Genomic DNA, 16,199 nt, shown 5'->3' on the forward strand with positions numbered 1-16,199 from the left:
CAGCAGTTTGGCATTAACCTAGAAATCCCTGAGGTTTAGCAGTTTGTCACAAGCCTGACGTTTCTTAAAGCATTCTTTGTGTTCAGTGGGGTTTTCCCTCTGCAGCCAAGTTTTATCCCCACTGTGTTCCCCGAAGGCCTCGGATGATGTCAGGCTACAACCCACGCGGTGCCGGTTGTTAAAATTAATGCCGACAAAGCACCAAAGTGATGGATGCAATGTGCACTGTATGCGTTTTGACAAGTTGGCCTATGCTTCATTATCACCTCTGGTGTTTACAGCGTTGTTCGCTATAATTAGAAGCAATAGATAACAGAGCCTTGAAGGGCTGATATATTCATACTCCACATAACTGTTCCTTATTTGTATATTTATAGCAGCAAAACTTGTGATGTCTTGCCTTCCCCCTCCCTTCGCCCTCTCCATTCAGCTGGAAAGATGAAAGATTCTGAGCTTTGTATGTTCGTACGGTGAGAAAGATAATTGCTTATTGCTGAGTCTGTTTTCCGTCTTGGAGATGCTTGAGGAGGGGGCGGGAAGGTCAGGAGGCCTTGTAAATGGGGTTTAATAAAAGCTGTGGGGGCTGGGAATTCAACCAGAGAAAAGAGTGCTCTGCTGCCCCATGACCAACTCCCTGGGCATGTCTACACGTTCATTAATGCACCTTAGATACTGCAGGGGTGTAGGTTGTAGCCGTGTTGGTCTAAGGACGTAGGCACTCCTTAGATACTGCGCATTTAGTTTGGTACTTCCTTAATAAAGTACTAAATGTGCAGTACCTAAAGTTACTGCACATTAGTGCCGGCGCACAGTTATTTAGTGACGCTTACTGCGCATTAGCCTAATAACACTGCGCAGCAGGCTATTGGCACAGTTTTTGCCATGGCACGCTACTATGCAGTGGTATTAGGCCAATGTGCAGTAAGCGTCTGGTGTAGATGTGCCCCCTATGCCTCTTGGGTTCAGCTGTGGTTGAAATGAGTGAGCCGTAGATATGGATATCACACCAAACCAGCTGCGTGCTGTCTGAGAAGCTGGAGAGCTCAGGAAGTTGGAGGAGAGGCGTACGTGTGAAGTCGGCGATATAGCTGCATTGAGGATGAAGCTTCACTTTGCCAAAGGAGTTGCTCAGATAGGTTAAGATTTTTCCTAGTGAGATTTGTAACTTGGGCGTTCTCCTGTGCAGTCTTAACCTCACTGTTCACCCACAGCTAGAGACGCAATGCGTTAATCCTTGCAGACAGAACAGACGTTTCAGCATGTCAATCGAGCTGGCTTTCAGACATGTAGATAACTCAGATTATATACAGCAGCTTCCGCTGCAAAAAAAGAAGACGGTCCCTGTCACGCTTTGACCTGCAAGCTTCTAGTTTCCTCTCCCTTCATGTTCCTAATGTATGTATCTAGGGCAGGAGTGGGCAATTATATTGGCTGGAGAGCCACTTAACGAGGTTGGTGAGCTGTTGAGGGCCACAAGGGTAGCCCCGCCCCTTGATAGGTGCCCCACCCCCTGGTCATGGTCTTGGGACTGAAAGTCCTGCCCCCTGATCTTTTGCCACCAGAAGTCCCTCCCTTTGCGCCCAAAAGTACTCCTCAGGCTGGACATAAGGAAGAATTTCTTTCCTGTCCGAGCCCCCAAGGTCTGGAACAGCCTGCCACCGGAGGTGGTTCAAGCGCCCACACTGAACACCTGCAAGGCGAAACTGGATGCTTATCCTGCTGGGATCCTATGACCCCAGCTGACTTCCTGCCCTTTGGGCAGGGGGCTGGACTCGATGATCTTCCGAGGTCCCTTCCAGCCCTAATGTCTATGAAATCTATGAAATTTTAGGGAGGGGGTTTGCCATCTTGGAACCAGAAAAAAAAACAAATTATATACTAAAAATCAAACATCTACAATAACACATTTTAATTTTGTTTAAAAAAAAAAACATTTTTGTCCTGATTTGTGTGTGTTTGTATGGTGTGGATATAGAGGTGATTGCATAATAGCTCAAAATAAAGTCTTACTCTTGTATATTGTGTGTGGGGAGGGTATTTAAGGGTGGGCATGGGGTTTGTGGGGGGATGTGGGGATGTGTGTGTGTGTGAGAGGTGTGGATATGGGTGGGTAGGTATGGGAGTTTTGTGGGGGGGAGTGTTTGTGAGGATGTGTGGGTGTGTGTCTGGATGGGTACTGGTGGTTACCCACACTGCCCAGCATACCAGCAGGGACCCGGGCCAGCAGCAGTGGCAGCCAGAAGGAGACACCTGTCACCTGGGGTGTCTAGACCGGCAGGCCAGCTGCGGAGCCGCCCCACCCACCGGCGGAGCCGCCCCAGCCCCGCTGTGTGCCCAGGGGGTAGCAGTACGCACCGCGGCTGGACGGCGCCTGGGCCAAGGGACCGAGGGATCTGCCGTGGCCTGGACAAGACCCACTGCAGGCCAGATCCAGCCCATTGGCCGTATTTTGCCCACCCCAGTCTAAACTGAGGGAAGTAAAACTCCAGAGCGTTCCTCTGTAATAACACCTAAAGGCTTACATGCTTTAAAAGTGGAGGGAGCTGGTAGAAAACCAAAAGCTAGCTCTATGTCTCAGGTGTCTGAAAAGCAAGTTACTGCAGGGTCCTAGCTTACATTGCTATGCAAAGTATACTAAGGACCCTGTTTATTGGAAATATGTGTAACAAATTGCATATTCCAACACTACCAAAAATGACAGTGGTTCTATGCTGGTACCCTGAGCATTGTGGGATGGGGAGAGGGTTATTTTCATAATCTACTGACTGAAGAATGGAGGGGTGCCGGGGATTTCCAGATTCGAGTAGACTGAGTGGGTCATGGCTGTAAGGATTTAAATGGTAGGTCTGATCTTTTATTTCAGATTTCAGGTCTCTGGGAAGCCTCTCATTCACAGCAGGAGATGACAGTCCCTTTTTAATATGCAGTGTGTAAAATAAACCAGCATGCTTTGAATTGCGCAGTAATTGGGCACAGTTCAAGAGTCAGTTCAAGGAGGGGGTTAGAAAATGCTGCAAAGCCGAGCAAATAGTTATTTTATCATTTCCATATTTTACAACAGCCCCTCAACTTGAGGATTTGAGGATATGATCTGTTTGGGATTTCTACTGGCCCGAGTGAATTCATTTCTTTCTTTTGTAAATTCAAAACGAATCTTAATAAATTTGTTGCCGCTACTTCCAGGTAGAACGGGAACATGAGGAAGGGCCCCATGAAACAGCACGTTAAGAAAGCCCGTACATATTTCCAGCACTTTTGCAAAATGGGTGTCTTCTCCCGTCTAAACAGGTAACCCCATCGACACCAGTGGGATATACACACATACACATTGAGTGGGGAATGGTCCAATAAGCCATTTATTTTTCCTAGAGGGCAGCGTATAATTTGATATGTGATCAGCAAAAGTTACAACTGGCACCATTAACTGAAGCATTTGTGCTGAACGATGTTGATGCATGCACTGGAGATTTGGATCTGGGATAATCAGTGATTCTTACTAATAAGGAAAGCTTCCAGAAAATTAGACACTTAAAAAGCTCTGTGCAAATGAAAGACATCAGTGTAAGTTTACGTCTGGGCAGCTATGCTCTGCGTAGAAATATGTGCTGAGCCCAGGTTAAGTCTCCCCTGATTTACTGCTGTATTCATTATGCACTGAAAGCCCAGTTCCCCACCCCTGTTCACACTGAGCGCCGGCGTCCTCTCCGAGCAATTGAATCTGTCAGAGGGGCTGGGCGAATTCGTCTGCAGATTGAACTCCCGTAAGATCCCCAGGGAAGATCACATTTCAGATACTTTAAATAATAAATGAGAACCCCATTGAGGAAAACGATCCAGGAAATAAACTTCAGTTTTCTGCATAATGGTCATGCGTCTTCAGTCCTCTGAATAATAGCTACAGCGGGCAGGGAAGAGTGGATAGCTTTGAGATGGACACCGATCTCTCTGAGCTTGCCCTCCCCTGGCCCTGAACTAGAAGAGCTTGCATCAAATCTAAACCACCTTTTTAGATAGCAAAACCCTGAACGAGCTGTTGGAAAACCCAATTCAGTCTGTTTTTTTGCCATATAATTAAAGAGGGGAACACAACTCCGTTTGTTTAAAAAACAAAACCTAGAGAACAGGTAATTCATTCCTAAATAGACATTAATGATGTGGGTTTAAAATATATTTATTTGGAACATAGACCTAGCTCAATGAGAGTCGCTACGGTGAAAACAGAGCTACCGCGTGGGGGGAAGTCTAGTTCTGAATAACAGATGTAAGGCCAAAATGTTTTTCATGACTGTGTCAGCAAAGATTTTTTCCCCCCTCAGCCTACATCTATTTTTTCCTGAGTGAATGTTTAGAAGCATTAATAATTGTGTTTTCCTCTTCACCTCTAAAAGCTGCCTAATGTGGCTTAACAGTCAGAGTGAAAAATAATAATTAATGTGACTCATCCGTCTAGAAAGTGTAAAGCAAAATGAACTGCAGTAGTGGCACGAGCGATACTGTAGATAATATTTTATAGTATCGTTTTCCGTTGAGGAATGAAGTGATCTGAATGAGGCGAGCGTCGGCTAATCAACTGAGTTCCTACTTTACAATATTATTTCCTTGGCTCTTTTCTTTTATGGCTTAGTAGTTTGAATGGTAACTGCTAATGGAATAGCGGCTTATGGTGGCACAAACTATGATTTAGTGCAGCAGCCAGTCTTGGTTGGAAATGTGTTTTATCTGGCTTATGATCTTCCCTAGCATCCCAGGTGTGACTTTCGTGTGAGTGTTGTATTCCCGATGTCCTGAGGAGCCCATGATTTCATGATTGCTGCTGGAGCTAAAGTCTAAGCCATAGATTACTTGGGTCATGGTTATACTGCTATGGCATGCCTACGCTTATCCCAGTAGATAGACACAGCTAACCCAAATACATAGACACACACAGGCCCCAGCCTTGCAAATGTTAAAAATTGCGCTGATCTGTATGCTGTGTAATTTGCTCTGCAGGATTGGGCCCACAGAGAGTACCTTTAAAGCCTTCTGTGCCCACCATCCATCTGGCTAAATTGCTTCATCTGCATCGGTTGTTTGGAGAACTAGAAATAGCTACTGAAGGATAAATGTCTCCTGCTTTGGCAGTAAATGCTTGAATTTAACTTTCAAGTTTCTTTTTTGATAAAGCTTTATCTGCCATATGAGGTTCCTTGTCCTGGAAATACATCCTGTTCCACTGATAATCCCACGGTTCTCTTGCAAGTCAGATGCTAAATGGGTCTATTAAAGGAATCCCATCTCCATATATTTTTTTTAAAAGTGTAACTATGATTTCATGTTTTCAGGAAAATTTAAGGGGGAAGTATTCATTTTAGTGAGGTGACAGCATGGAAAAGTAGCTTTCCATTTCTCCAGGAGACCCATTCTCTGTAGGGATGTCTTTGCAACACCTCCAGCAAAACGCTGCTTGCCCTAAGTGCCTTAGGAACATTTCTAAACTGAGACAAGAGAGTGGGGAAAAATATTCCTCCCCTCTAAGCCAGCACTAACAACAGGAGCTAATAAAATCTGTTCACTAAGGAGTGAAGTGGGATGAGCATTGACTTGGGTCTATTGACCATCAACCCATCATGCAGTAGTGATGAGTTTTGTTTGTTCTCTGTTTGATCTGAATTCTTACCAGTGACTAGTGGTGATCCCAAGACACCGCTGTATCTATTTCTCAGAATAAAAGCAATATGTGCACGTGGAAGGTAAGCACTAACACCATTATAGCTCAGGACAGAGCTCGTGTTTTTCTGGGCGCCCAAGTACGGGAAAGGCATTGACAAGGCAACAGGTATTCAACCAATTGGAGCTAAAATCAAGGGGCTTGAGAAGAAGATAATGAAATGAGTAGATATATGGCTTGATCTAATAATGATTTTGCGAGAATGAAATAGTGGCAAAATGTGCAAGCTCTGGAAAGTTTTAAGCAGGTTATAAGTAGGAGTAATGGGGGGAAAATGAAGCAAAAAGGTATTTAGGCTAAACAGCAGTGCTCTCGGTTAGGAAATCTGACACGGAGTGCAGTATTGGATCAGGGCCAGCAAAGTAAAGCATTTCATAGCCTGTCATCATGTGAAATTTGTGGTATTGACAGTTGCTGGAAGTAGAGTTCTTGCCATCTGTATACAGCTGACAAAACAATAAAGTAACTAGAGAAATGTATGTACATTATCAATATGATGATGGTTTGCTGTCACCTGCAAAGAAGCTGGTGAATTATGAGCTGGCTAACCAAGATGCTTACAGCACTGGGAAACTGAAATGTATATTATAATATTCATATAATAGGACACGAAAACAACCCTGACTTACACCCCATTTTTGCCTCTTCAATAGGCAAATATTATATGAAGATGCTTACATCATTATATAATATTTGCCTATTCAAGAGGTAGAAATGGAGTGTAAGTCAGGGTTGTTTTAGTTTCCTATTACATAGTGTTGTAAGCATCTTTATGTGTGTGTGTGTGTGTGTGTGTCTGTCTATAGATATAGGTGGGTATATAGATATGTATATGTATGTACACACATACACGTGATGTATATGTGTGTGTGTATATATATATATATATAGTGTGTGTGTATACACACACGCACATACATATATATATCTATATCTATATATATATAGATATAGATATATATATGAAGATGCTTACAACACTGGGAAACTGAAATGTATATTATAATATTCATGTAATAGGATACTAAAACAACCCTGACTTACACTCCATTGTTGCCTATTGAAAAGGCAAATATTATATAGTGATGTAAGCATCTTCATAGTAGTGTTGTAAGCATCTTCATATAATATTTGCCTATTGAAGAGGCAAAATGGAGTGTAACATATATATATATATATATCTTGATTTCCTGCCTGTTGTAACCTCCTTAAATTCAGTTTTTGCAGCATCTTGATTTTATTTCTGATCAAGAATAATATATACAGCAAACTGAAAGTGGCACCCAAGAAGAAAATAAACCATGCTTTGTGTACACAATTACTCATATAATACAAAAAATGGGAGAAACTTAATAGCGGGTAAAGAAAATGAGAGTCTCCATTGGGTATAAAATCCTAAATGGGCTTGATGTCCTGCCTGTTGTAACCCTCTCCTTATATTTTACAAGTGAATCCATGTGGTTACATGACCGCATGCTCCTACCCCCTGGTTATACCTGTTGTTTGCAACTTTCCTCATTTATTGGTCAGTTCCTTTTAGCAGATCAGTTTAATAAATCAATTAAGCCAAGGCATAGGATGATTTGTCTGTGAGCAAAAGCCATCTCAGCTAAGGGACTGGTAGTGAGAAGACTTCTGTCTTGCTGAAAATTGGACTGCCACGGGAGATGCAGAGCTTTGTACAAGTGTGATGAGGTTATCACAGTTGGAAGTCCATTAGGTTTATAGCATTCACTGCTCCAGGCTACGGGGGAAGGGATACCGTGAAGAAGATACCTCCAACATTTGTTGCTCAGTGAAAAGACTGTTTTAAATAACTGCACTTAGGGCTTAGAAGTGTGGTAGGGTGCTGTTTTGTAAAAAATTCGCCTGGTTAGGGAAGATGAGCTTACTACGGCAGTCTGTAGGCAGGACCTCAGCATTAAATTGAAGATGTTTCACGTGACACCTTCCTCTTGTGACATTATTTTACAGAGATCTAGTTGTAGGTGAGTTGTTTTATGATGAGGACTTCGCAGCAAATTAAGGATCAGGGCATTTGAAGTCAGTGAGAAAGATCTGTGTCACATGGTCAGAAATGGGTCCCGTTTTCTCAGACCTCTGAACGTATTTAGAAGTAGATGAAAATAGCAAAGGAGACGAGGCGTTTTTTCTTGAGGTTAACCATCAGAAATCAGCTCAGTGGGTGGGTGCCTCTATGCATAGAGAGCAAAAATTACTTGTAATAAGTCTTACAACAGAAGTTTTCGTGGTAGATCATCAAAACAGACGTGGCAAGCTTGGGCGCGTCTACACGTGCATTAATGCGCCTTTTCTAATGCGCATTAAATTTAGTATCTCCAAAGTGAGGTACTAAATTAAGGCCCATTAGACTGTGCCAACGTGCAGTAGCACATTTGCATGCTTTTTCGCGACTCAATGCACTGTAGACTATTTTACTGCACATTATGTGATGTCACAGTTTTTTATTAGCAGGTCTGAGTAAAATAGTCTACTGTGCATTAAAGTGCATGTATAGACATACCCCTTTAGTCCTGTTTTGGACTTCTTCTTTTTTTTTAAGTGTCAGTTAAGAAGGAGAAAGCAGTTTATAGGAAGCTTTTAGAGGTGGGAAGAAATATTCCTTCCAGGTCGTTCTGCCCACTGTATGGCTGAGCAATGGGTGGGGTTTGCTTTTTTTGCTAAAGTCTGTATTGATTTGTGTACCCGTTCCATTTGTAAGGACAGAAGACCCGACCCAGCTGGAATACTCTGGCTGATTGCACTGGGAGGTGGAGTGAGCCTCAGCACGGATCCACATATTGTGCAGTCTTGATGGCCACGTGCTGGAGCAGCCCTATATGATGCCCAAAGGATTTATTAACATGTATTTATTTGTAGATAAGATAACCTCAGGTCTTCAAGTACTCGTTCCGTGCGTTTCCATCTTGCAGCCTTCAGTAAATGAAGCATTTCCTCTGGGGTTTTATGTAGGATGAAAAGTGCTCTTAAATAATATACCATTCCTTTAAGTACTCCTGGAAAGCTGGTGACCTCACTTTACCTGACCTGTACTTGCATTGCTTGCTCTGCTGTCTTTGCTCTTAAGTTCTCCAGGTTTCTGTATGCAGCCTTTTGTTACGTATGGGATCTTGATTCCCTCCTATCTCCAAACCAAAAGCCTTTTGCAGCCTAGAGGCTAAGTGCAGTTTTTACTACAGTATGTTCATGTTCCAGTATTACCTACTGTAACCCCAAATGTTGTGCTCAGCACTTGACGATCTGGTAGCAAACAGAAAGTGCCTGACTTGGTATATACTTTTGCAAGAGGCAATCTTTTCTCTTGTTCTTTTGCCTCAACTAACATTTAAGATTAGCCATGCAGCAAAATGTTTCATTTGTTACTTGTGTCATGCCTTTAGTGAAACGATTCTCATCCAGGGTACGTGGCATCCTGGGATGGTTTAAGATCCTTTCAAGGGTGCTGCTGGGTACCACACAATGTTTGATCTGTGATCATGATTTACAAGTTAAACCCAGAGATTTCAGATAGGGATTCATAATATTAAAAACATTCTGACCTGTTGTGGTCTTTCTGAGGTTTTTTCCAACAGAAAAAATTGCTCTGTTATTTTTCCATAGTTGAAAAACAAGTGAAAACTAAGAGCTGCTGTTTTCCAAGGGTTGCTTTGAGTCTAATGAGGGGTGATTTGCATCTGATTAAAATAGCACTGATTAGAGTACTTATAACAGCGATTCTCAAAGCAGGGTACCTTGAGATCCTTTCACGGGTGCCATGGGGTGTTATCTCCATTAGATTTGCAAACATCATTTTCAAGATAAACCCAGAGATTTCATATAGCAATTCACAGTTGAGGTCTTTCTGAGTTCTTTGTGACCGAAGAATTGCTCTATTACTTTTCTGTAGTCAAAAAAAAAAAGAGTGAAAACTAAGAGCTGGCATTTTCCGAGCCGTGCCACAAGTCTATCCAGGGGTGCCTTGAATCTAAAAAGCTTGAAAGCCACTGGTGTATAGACACAACTCCCTCTTCCAAAATATATGCAGAGCCCATTTAAAAGAAAAAAAAAATACCACACTGGAAAGACTGCTGTTATTTCCGGAGCATTTGTGTGTGTTGTAGCTGTTGAACTATCGTGACTGTTTAAATTGTACATGTGAAGCGTATGTAAAAACAGCATACAGAGATAATCGCCTTGCTAATTCATGTTTATCTAATTTGGGCACACAAAAAATGGCAGTCTTCCCTCACTACTTAGATGGATTTACTAACAGAACATTATAGTGAGGTCTCATTATAAAATCTTTATCCATTATATATATATATATATAGAGAGAGAGAGAGAGAGAGAGAGATCTTTTTATATCTATATAGATATATATCTTTATCTATCTAGATAGATAGATAGATAGATATACACTATTAAATATAAAAATATACTCATAAAATTATTCTTTTGGTCAAGTTGATGAACAAAGCCCATTTTGTAACCTATCATCCATGCTTTATCATCAGTAGTTAGGAAACCAGTAGTCATGGTTTCCTTATTCCCAAGTTAAGTTATTGTCTTGGGGTGTCCCCATCACATTTGGCAATCAAGACTCGTAGTAGAGATGATACTTTGTATTAGACCAACAAGATTTTTGCAAAACAAAGGTCTTTAATTGCCAGCTTTCCAGCAAAAACTTTGCAAAAATCTTGTTGGCCTAATAAAAGATATCATCTTCTACTACAAGTCCTGATTGCCAAATATGATGGAGACACCCCAAGACAATAACTTAACTGATTGCCTTTTCCTCTAGACCAATATGGCTACAACCTGGATCCCCATCACATTTGAGAATTTGGGAGATTATGCTTCAAGTACATGATAACCAAACAAAGAGTTGTGTGGCATATCTAACACTGTTACATGAGCAGGATACCTTCTTGGGATTGGGGAAGTGCAGCTATTTTGGTACACTTATCCTCGTGTAGTCACAAGAAACCAGCCCATTTCTTTAAATCCTTCCTGCAGTCCACAGCGAGCCCTCTGTGTCACGACATCAGGAAACCAAACTCCATGCAACTCATGCAGTGATGCCTGCAACACGTGGAACATGTATTTAACATGTGGTTAAAGCCTCTGTCCTGGCAACGTGGCTTTGGCTCCTATTGAACTCGCATGTGGCTTTGAACAAATCCTCCAAGGTGAGGGCTTGGCCCGCAGTGGTTTTCTTTTATCACTCCCCATCTATAAATGAGGATACAGATGCCGCCAGAAGTGAAATATGTTAGAGACCATGAAGCTTTCGGATACTACAGCAGTGGAGATCACGTGAGCACCTCCGACGGATGAGAAGGGACAAAAATAACTTGTTGCCTTGAGGGTTGGAGAATGACGAGCGCTTGCTGCATGGTTCAGCTGAATCATTTCTCAAGGGTGGATTCAAAAAGTCAGTACTTCCTTGAGAGGAAAGGAGGGGTTGATGCGATCGGACACATCGTACCGGAAAGAACGACGGCACCCTTTGTTGAGGGACCAGGGACTGGCTGCGGAGAACTGGTAGCAATTGCTAAAATAAGGCAGAGAGGGGGATTGTCAAGAGCTCTTGACCAAACCTTTCTGTTAGACCTGGTTAGGTTTTTACTACCGATTCGAATAGGTTCAGACTCAGGTCAGTGATGTGAACTCTTGAAAAGCCCACTTAGCATCTCTTTATGACAGAAGAAAACTATTCAAGCGCACAGCGTTGAACTGCGGCGGTCTGATACGTGGTTGTGTAACGATGGTGCCATCTGATTCGGCTGCGGCGTTTGCGTTGGTGGTGTCACATCAGGTTTCAGTCCACCCGTTGCCTGTGCCGCTAAGGAGAATGAGCTGCAGTTTGCTCCAGCGTGCGCCCCATGAACAGGATTGTGAACGGATTTCTAAAGACAGGTAATATCCTTCCTCTGCCGCCCCGCGAAATAAATCGCTTGCATCTTAAATGCATCTGTGAAGCATCTCGTCGTGGTTAGCGTGGCACTTGAGCATGCACAAGCAAGAAAGGGTAGTGTTTCACTTTGAAATTCAAGAAGGAGCTTGAAGGGTGGGGCGTGGAAATCGGTGTATAAGCTGAGCAAATTCGATCTGTAACGGGCATGGACGCCTTGATGTCATTTTTACAGAGTCAGTTATCAGAGTTCAACTGTACAACGCAGATGCGCAAATGAGAGATGCTAATTTGAATGAACGTAAGAGCGCGTCCAGAATGCAACCCCTCCCAGCAGTTCGTGAAGAAAAGTACCAATGGGGCTCGTTTGGAGGGGTACCTACGAACTGAGAAGTGCTGGGCCCCAAATTTGTGATGGAGGGATTGCTTTTTATTATGCGTCCGCGCGCTCTGGGGAGAAGAGCGTATTTCTAATTATATGACATAGATGATCAGTTCTTATTCAAGCCTTGCCAGTAATCGAGTTGCCTTTTCTGGAGAGAGAACAGGTTGTCTCTGTCTGTTCACTTCTCTTCTTGCCATCAGCAGATCTGTGGAGCTAGCCCTGCCTTCCCTTTATCATCGTGATGTAGATGACAGATGCAGGAAAGGCAAAGCAGACTTTCCAAATTATATGATGCCATGAGAGAAGACGGTGACCTTTAAACAACATGTGTTTTCTTTTTTTTTTTTCCCCTGATTTTCCAAAGGGCTGGGGGGCGGAAATCTCTTTCTGCAGTTGCTTTAGAAAAAAAAAAATCCCTTTTGGGATGCCCCCAGAATATAGACTAGGACAGTGTCACTGCTGCCAAGAAGATGTCTGGTAAAATCCCAGTCGCAAAACCAAGCTTTGAATCTTTGTTACATGATGCTACTGCTCATGCCTTGTGCATACAAAGGGTTTTGCTATCGCCTCTTCAACCTGGGGCATTTAGCCCTTTAGATGAATGCGGAGCAAATATTTTATAGCAACTGTGCTCTTAAGGAGAATAGAAAAGTCCGTAGTTAGATCCCCGATGGCAGCGGGAATAAATATGTTTTCAAGCAAATCACTTATGGGGTATATCAGTGGTTCACCTTTAGTCTATCTGATAGACCTAAACAGCAACCAACACAACCCAAGTGGGTGAGACAATTATGAAAATAATAGCTCAGTTCATGGGAGGTGCGACGTGCCGGTGCTCGGTACCTCTGAAAATCCACTTCAGAATGACTTGCAGAAGACTGATTAAATGCAGTCGTTGTGTTACAATGCATGAGAATTGTTTTCTTCTAACGAGAACGTAATTGAATTGAATAATTATGGCCTCTTTGAAGTCTTATTCTTAGATTACAATAAGCAAGATTCTGATTAATTTAGCAGCAGGGCATCGGTGGCTATTAACAACTTAACATGAGGCCCTGGTTGAATGATAAGGAGATAAAGCAGCCTCTGGATCTCTCATGAACAATCATTTAGGCTGACATTGAATAATTGTCAACATGGTTGTTGGGCGATGTAATGGCAACACTGATTTGTCTTGAAAACAGACAGGTAGGATACCGGATTTGGAAGACTCATTGGTATCTCCTCATCATGGTATTCTTGCTGAGGGTACGAGCACACTGCCGCGGTTGGGTTGCCAACCCTGAGCAAGTTTCAAGCTAGCTAGCTCAATTTTGGGGGGGAACCATAGCACCAGAGGGCTCTGCACAGGCTCAATGCCTGGGTATTTCTCCAGTTTCTCAGCAAGTTTGGGGCCCATGCTCTGCTCTAAAAGCGCCCGAGCTAGCTAGTGTACAGCTGGCGTCTATGCATGATTTTGAAAGCTGTCTGAGTTGGCTGCCGATCTTTTGAGACGCTTCACTTTCCTGTGCCAAAGGGATGGGGTCACCTAAAGGGCTGTCGGTTTGTCTGCCTTATGCTCTTGCGAAGAAGCACAAGCAGTTGGACTGTGTGTTTAAAGTCACCAAGTACCTTTATACAATATGGCATACTTTAGCCAAATATAGTAAAAGTTTATGGAGCATATAACAAGCACAAGAAGTCGATAACCTCTTCATCCCTGCCTTCACGTCCCAACATTAGCAGGTCTGAGCAAATTGCATGGGAGAGCATGGGTCACATTAGCTAAATGAGTGCCTAATAGCAAGAAGCTTCAAGCAGGTTAGTATATTTAAATATGAACAGCTCCTGTTTTAAAGTTGAACGCCTTATCGTGGGTGGGGTGCATCCTGCCATCAGCCGTGTTGGGACCTGCCAGTAGCGGAGAAGAAGTGCACAGGGATCTTTCGAAACCCCTCGCTCAGCCAAGACCATCCAACTCTACAGACAATGAAATGCAAACTAAAGAAAAATCTGACGCCGGGCATATAATTAATAACGAGACTTAATGACTCTTTCAAGTTCATCAGCAGAGCGTTACAATGGCGGGTCTCTGGCCGGGAAGGTGTCGGGATGGCCTTTAGCACACATGCTCTGAATTAGTCGTGCTAGACCATGCAAGAGCCGAGGAAGGCTGATCAAGTTTAGCGGGCCTCTGTTACTGAGAAACGGAGGAAAGTTTGCTGTGCCTCTCCTCATTTTTTTTTTTTTTTTTTTTTCCCTGTCAAGAAGAAACCCTTCTGGCTTTGTTGTAAGTGTGGTTTGTAATCATTGTACACATCCCAGATGGTTCATGAAAACTCTTTGAAATGCCATCTGCCAGGCGTGTGTCCAGCCGACAGCCTGTCATTCTGCTGCAAGAAAGGCAGAGGCGGAGTTCTGCTTTCCCCTGCCTTTCTGAATCTCATTCAGTAACACTTGCTCACATTGCTTGGCAGGAGAGCCGCATCTGAGAGCAATCTTGGGCCTAGATAGCAACCCGGATTTTTTTTTTTTTTAAGTCTTTCCCCAGATAAGATATCACAACACGTGTGGTTTTATTTCTCCCCCGTTCATTACGGGAGACCCAGGCGAGGTGACAAATGGTATCTCGATGATGCAATGTTTTTGTCTTCCACGAAGGCTCGGCGTGCCTAATGCTTTCCATGTGTGCTGGAGACCGCCGCGCTCGCAGCCAGCACATCTGTGATTTCTCCAGCTTGAACGTTTTCAGGAAATTAAGAACACCGAGATGAAGCACACGCCCCCATCGAAATGAACGGAGGAATTGTACCAAAGATAGAATTGTTCAGTAAAAAAAGACAAGCTGGGATAATAAAACTTTAGGTGCATTTTCAGTGTTGCAAAAAAAAAAAAAAAGAGAAAGCGGAGGAGAAAAGGTTAATGAATCCTGTCTGCAGGAGCAAAGAAAGTCAGTGGAGAGCATTATAATACCGGGGTCTGCAGATTATGTCTAAGAAGTCCGCAAAAGATGACTACGATCAATCAAAAGTATGATGAATGTCATTTAAGTATGATGAATATCATTTCATCCTATGAATAATATCATTAATATCGATGAAACTATGAAACCTAGAAAGGAATTAAGCATCTAAATAATTTCTGAGAATTCAGGCCTTAAACACCCCTCACCCTCGTCCTCACCTTCCCACGCCCTGACGGATCCAGGGTCTAGTCCAGGAACAGAGAATTTGCACCGTGATAAAGGCAAACCATGAGTAGGGGAGAGGTGTGATGGTGACTAACATGAATGAAATCGCTCGTGACCATTTTTTTTCTGGGTAAGGACCTTCAGACGGGCAATGAAAATGGGCATGCCCCAATGCAGATCATCAACGGGTAACATAAGGAGCGTGGCTTTCTCCAGAGTGATTTCTGGAGCTCTCTCTCAAGGGGATGGAGTAAAACCCCATCTCTCTTTCCCCATCACATGCAAAAACTTGTGCCAGTAAAGTGGCTAAATTTATTCGCTAGCAGCTTTACCTCGAAGCTGAGATCTTCCCTGCAGTTTTTTAAGAGCCAAACCCCTGTATAAGTGCAGTCATGTAATTCAGCCTAGTATAGAGGATAGAAGAGGTTGCACTTGCCGAGGTACAGGTGCCTTCCAGAAGGAAACGTCCTACTGACAAGTCATACCTGGTTACATGTTACGTGTAGTTTTCTATACCTTTAAAACTGTCCCTGATCCAGCTGCCTGGCCAGCTTGCGCACGTGCCTCCAAGCATCCCACGCTGCCCTTCCTCCTGAAGCTGCATTTGTCGTGGTATCTGCGAAGCCGCCAGTCTATCCCTTTTCACGTTTACCGAATTCCCTTGGCCTCCGGGGGCCACTTACAAAAACGAACACGATTGAACAGAAATCGATAGATATCAATTAAACCGCACTCAATGATTTTAAAAAAACAGCGGAACGAGCTACCTCAGCAAAGGGAAGAAGGGTCTTGAAAGGACTAATTTGAGTCATGCTCTGATGGGCAATCAAATGGGACACATGGGATTTAGGGGACGATAAAGCATCAGTATGAGGGGCCTGATCCCACTCCTCTCGTGATCGTGCCAGAGAGCGGTGTCCCTGCTGCTTTCAGCCTTTAAGGAGACGCCCAGCCTCTCGGCGACGATAACCAGACCCAAGTATCTAGATCGAAGATTGAAGCTATGAATGCTTGCACGGTTCAG

The 16,199-nt window shown here is 43.3% G+C and overlaps 1 protein-coding gene across 14 annotated transcripts in view; it reads left to right on the plus strand.

Moving 5' to 3' along the window:
• Window positions 1–16,199, plus strand: part of MAGI1 (membrane associated guanylate kinase, WW and PDZ domain containing 1) — a 182,105-nt gene that overhangs the window by 67,174 nt on the left and 98,732 nt on the right. For 13 of the 14 annotated variants that reach the window (XM_025199015.1, XM_025199016.1, XM_025199017.1 and 10 more), the window contains exon 1: window positions 427–457. The exons of the other annotated variant lie outside the window; for it this stretch is intronic. In XM_025199015.1, coding sequence (XP_025054800.1) covers window positions 439–457 — 19 coding nt within the window. In that variant the 5' untranslated portion in view covers window positions 427–438. Of the gene's footprint in view, window positions 1–426; window positions 458–16,199 lie in introns of those variants that run through there. 14 annotated transcript variants of the gene reach the window in all.

Source organism: Alligator sinensis, unplaced genomic scaffold (genome assembly GCF_000455745.1).
Source record: "Alligator sinensis unplaced genomic scaffold, ASM45574v1 scaffold469_1, whole genome shotgun sequence".
Classification (NCBI taxonomy): domain Eukaryota; kingdom Metazoa; phylum Chordata; order Crocodylia; family Alligatoridae; genus Alligator; species Alligator sinensis.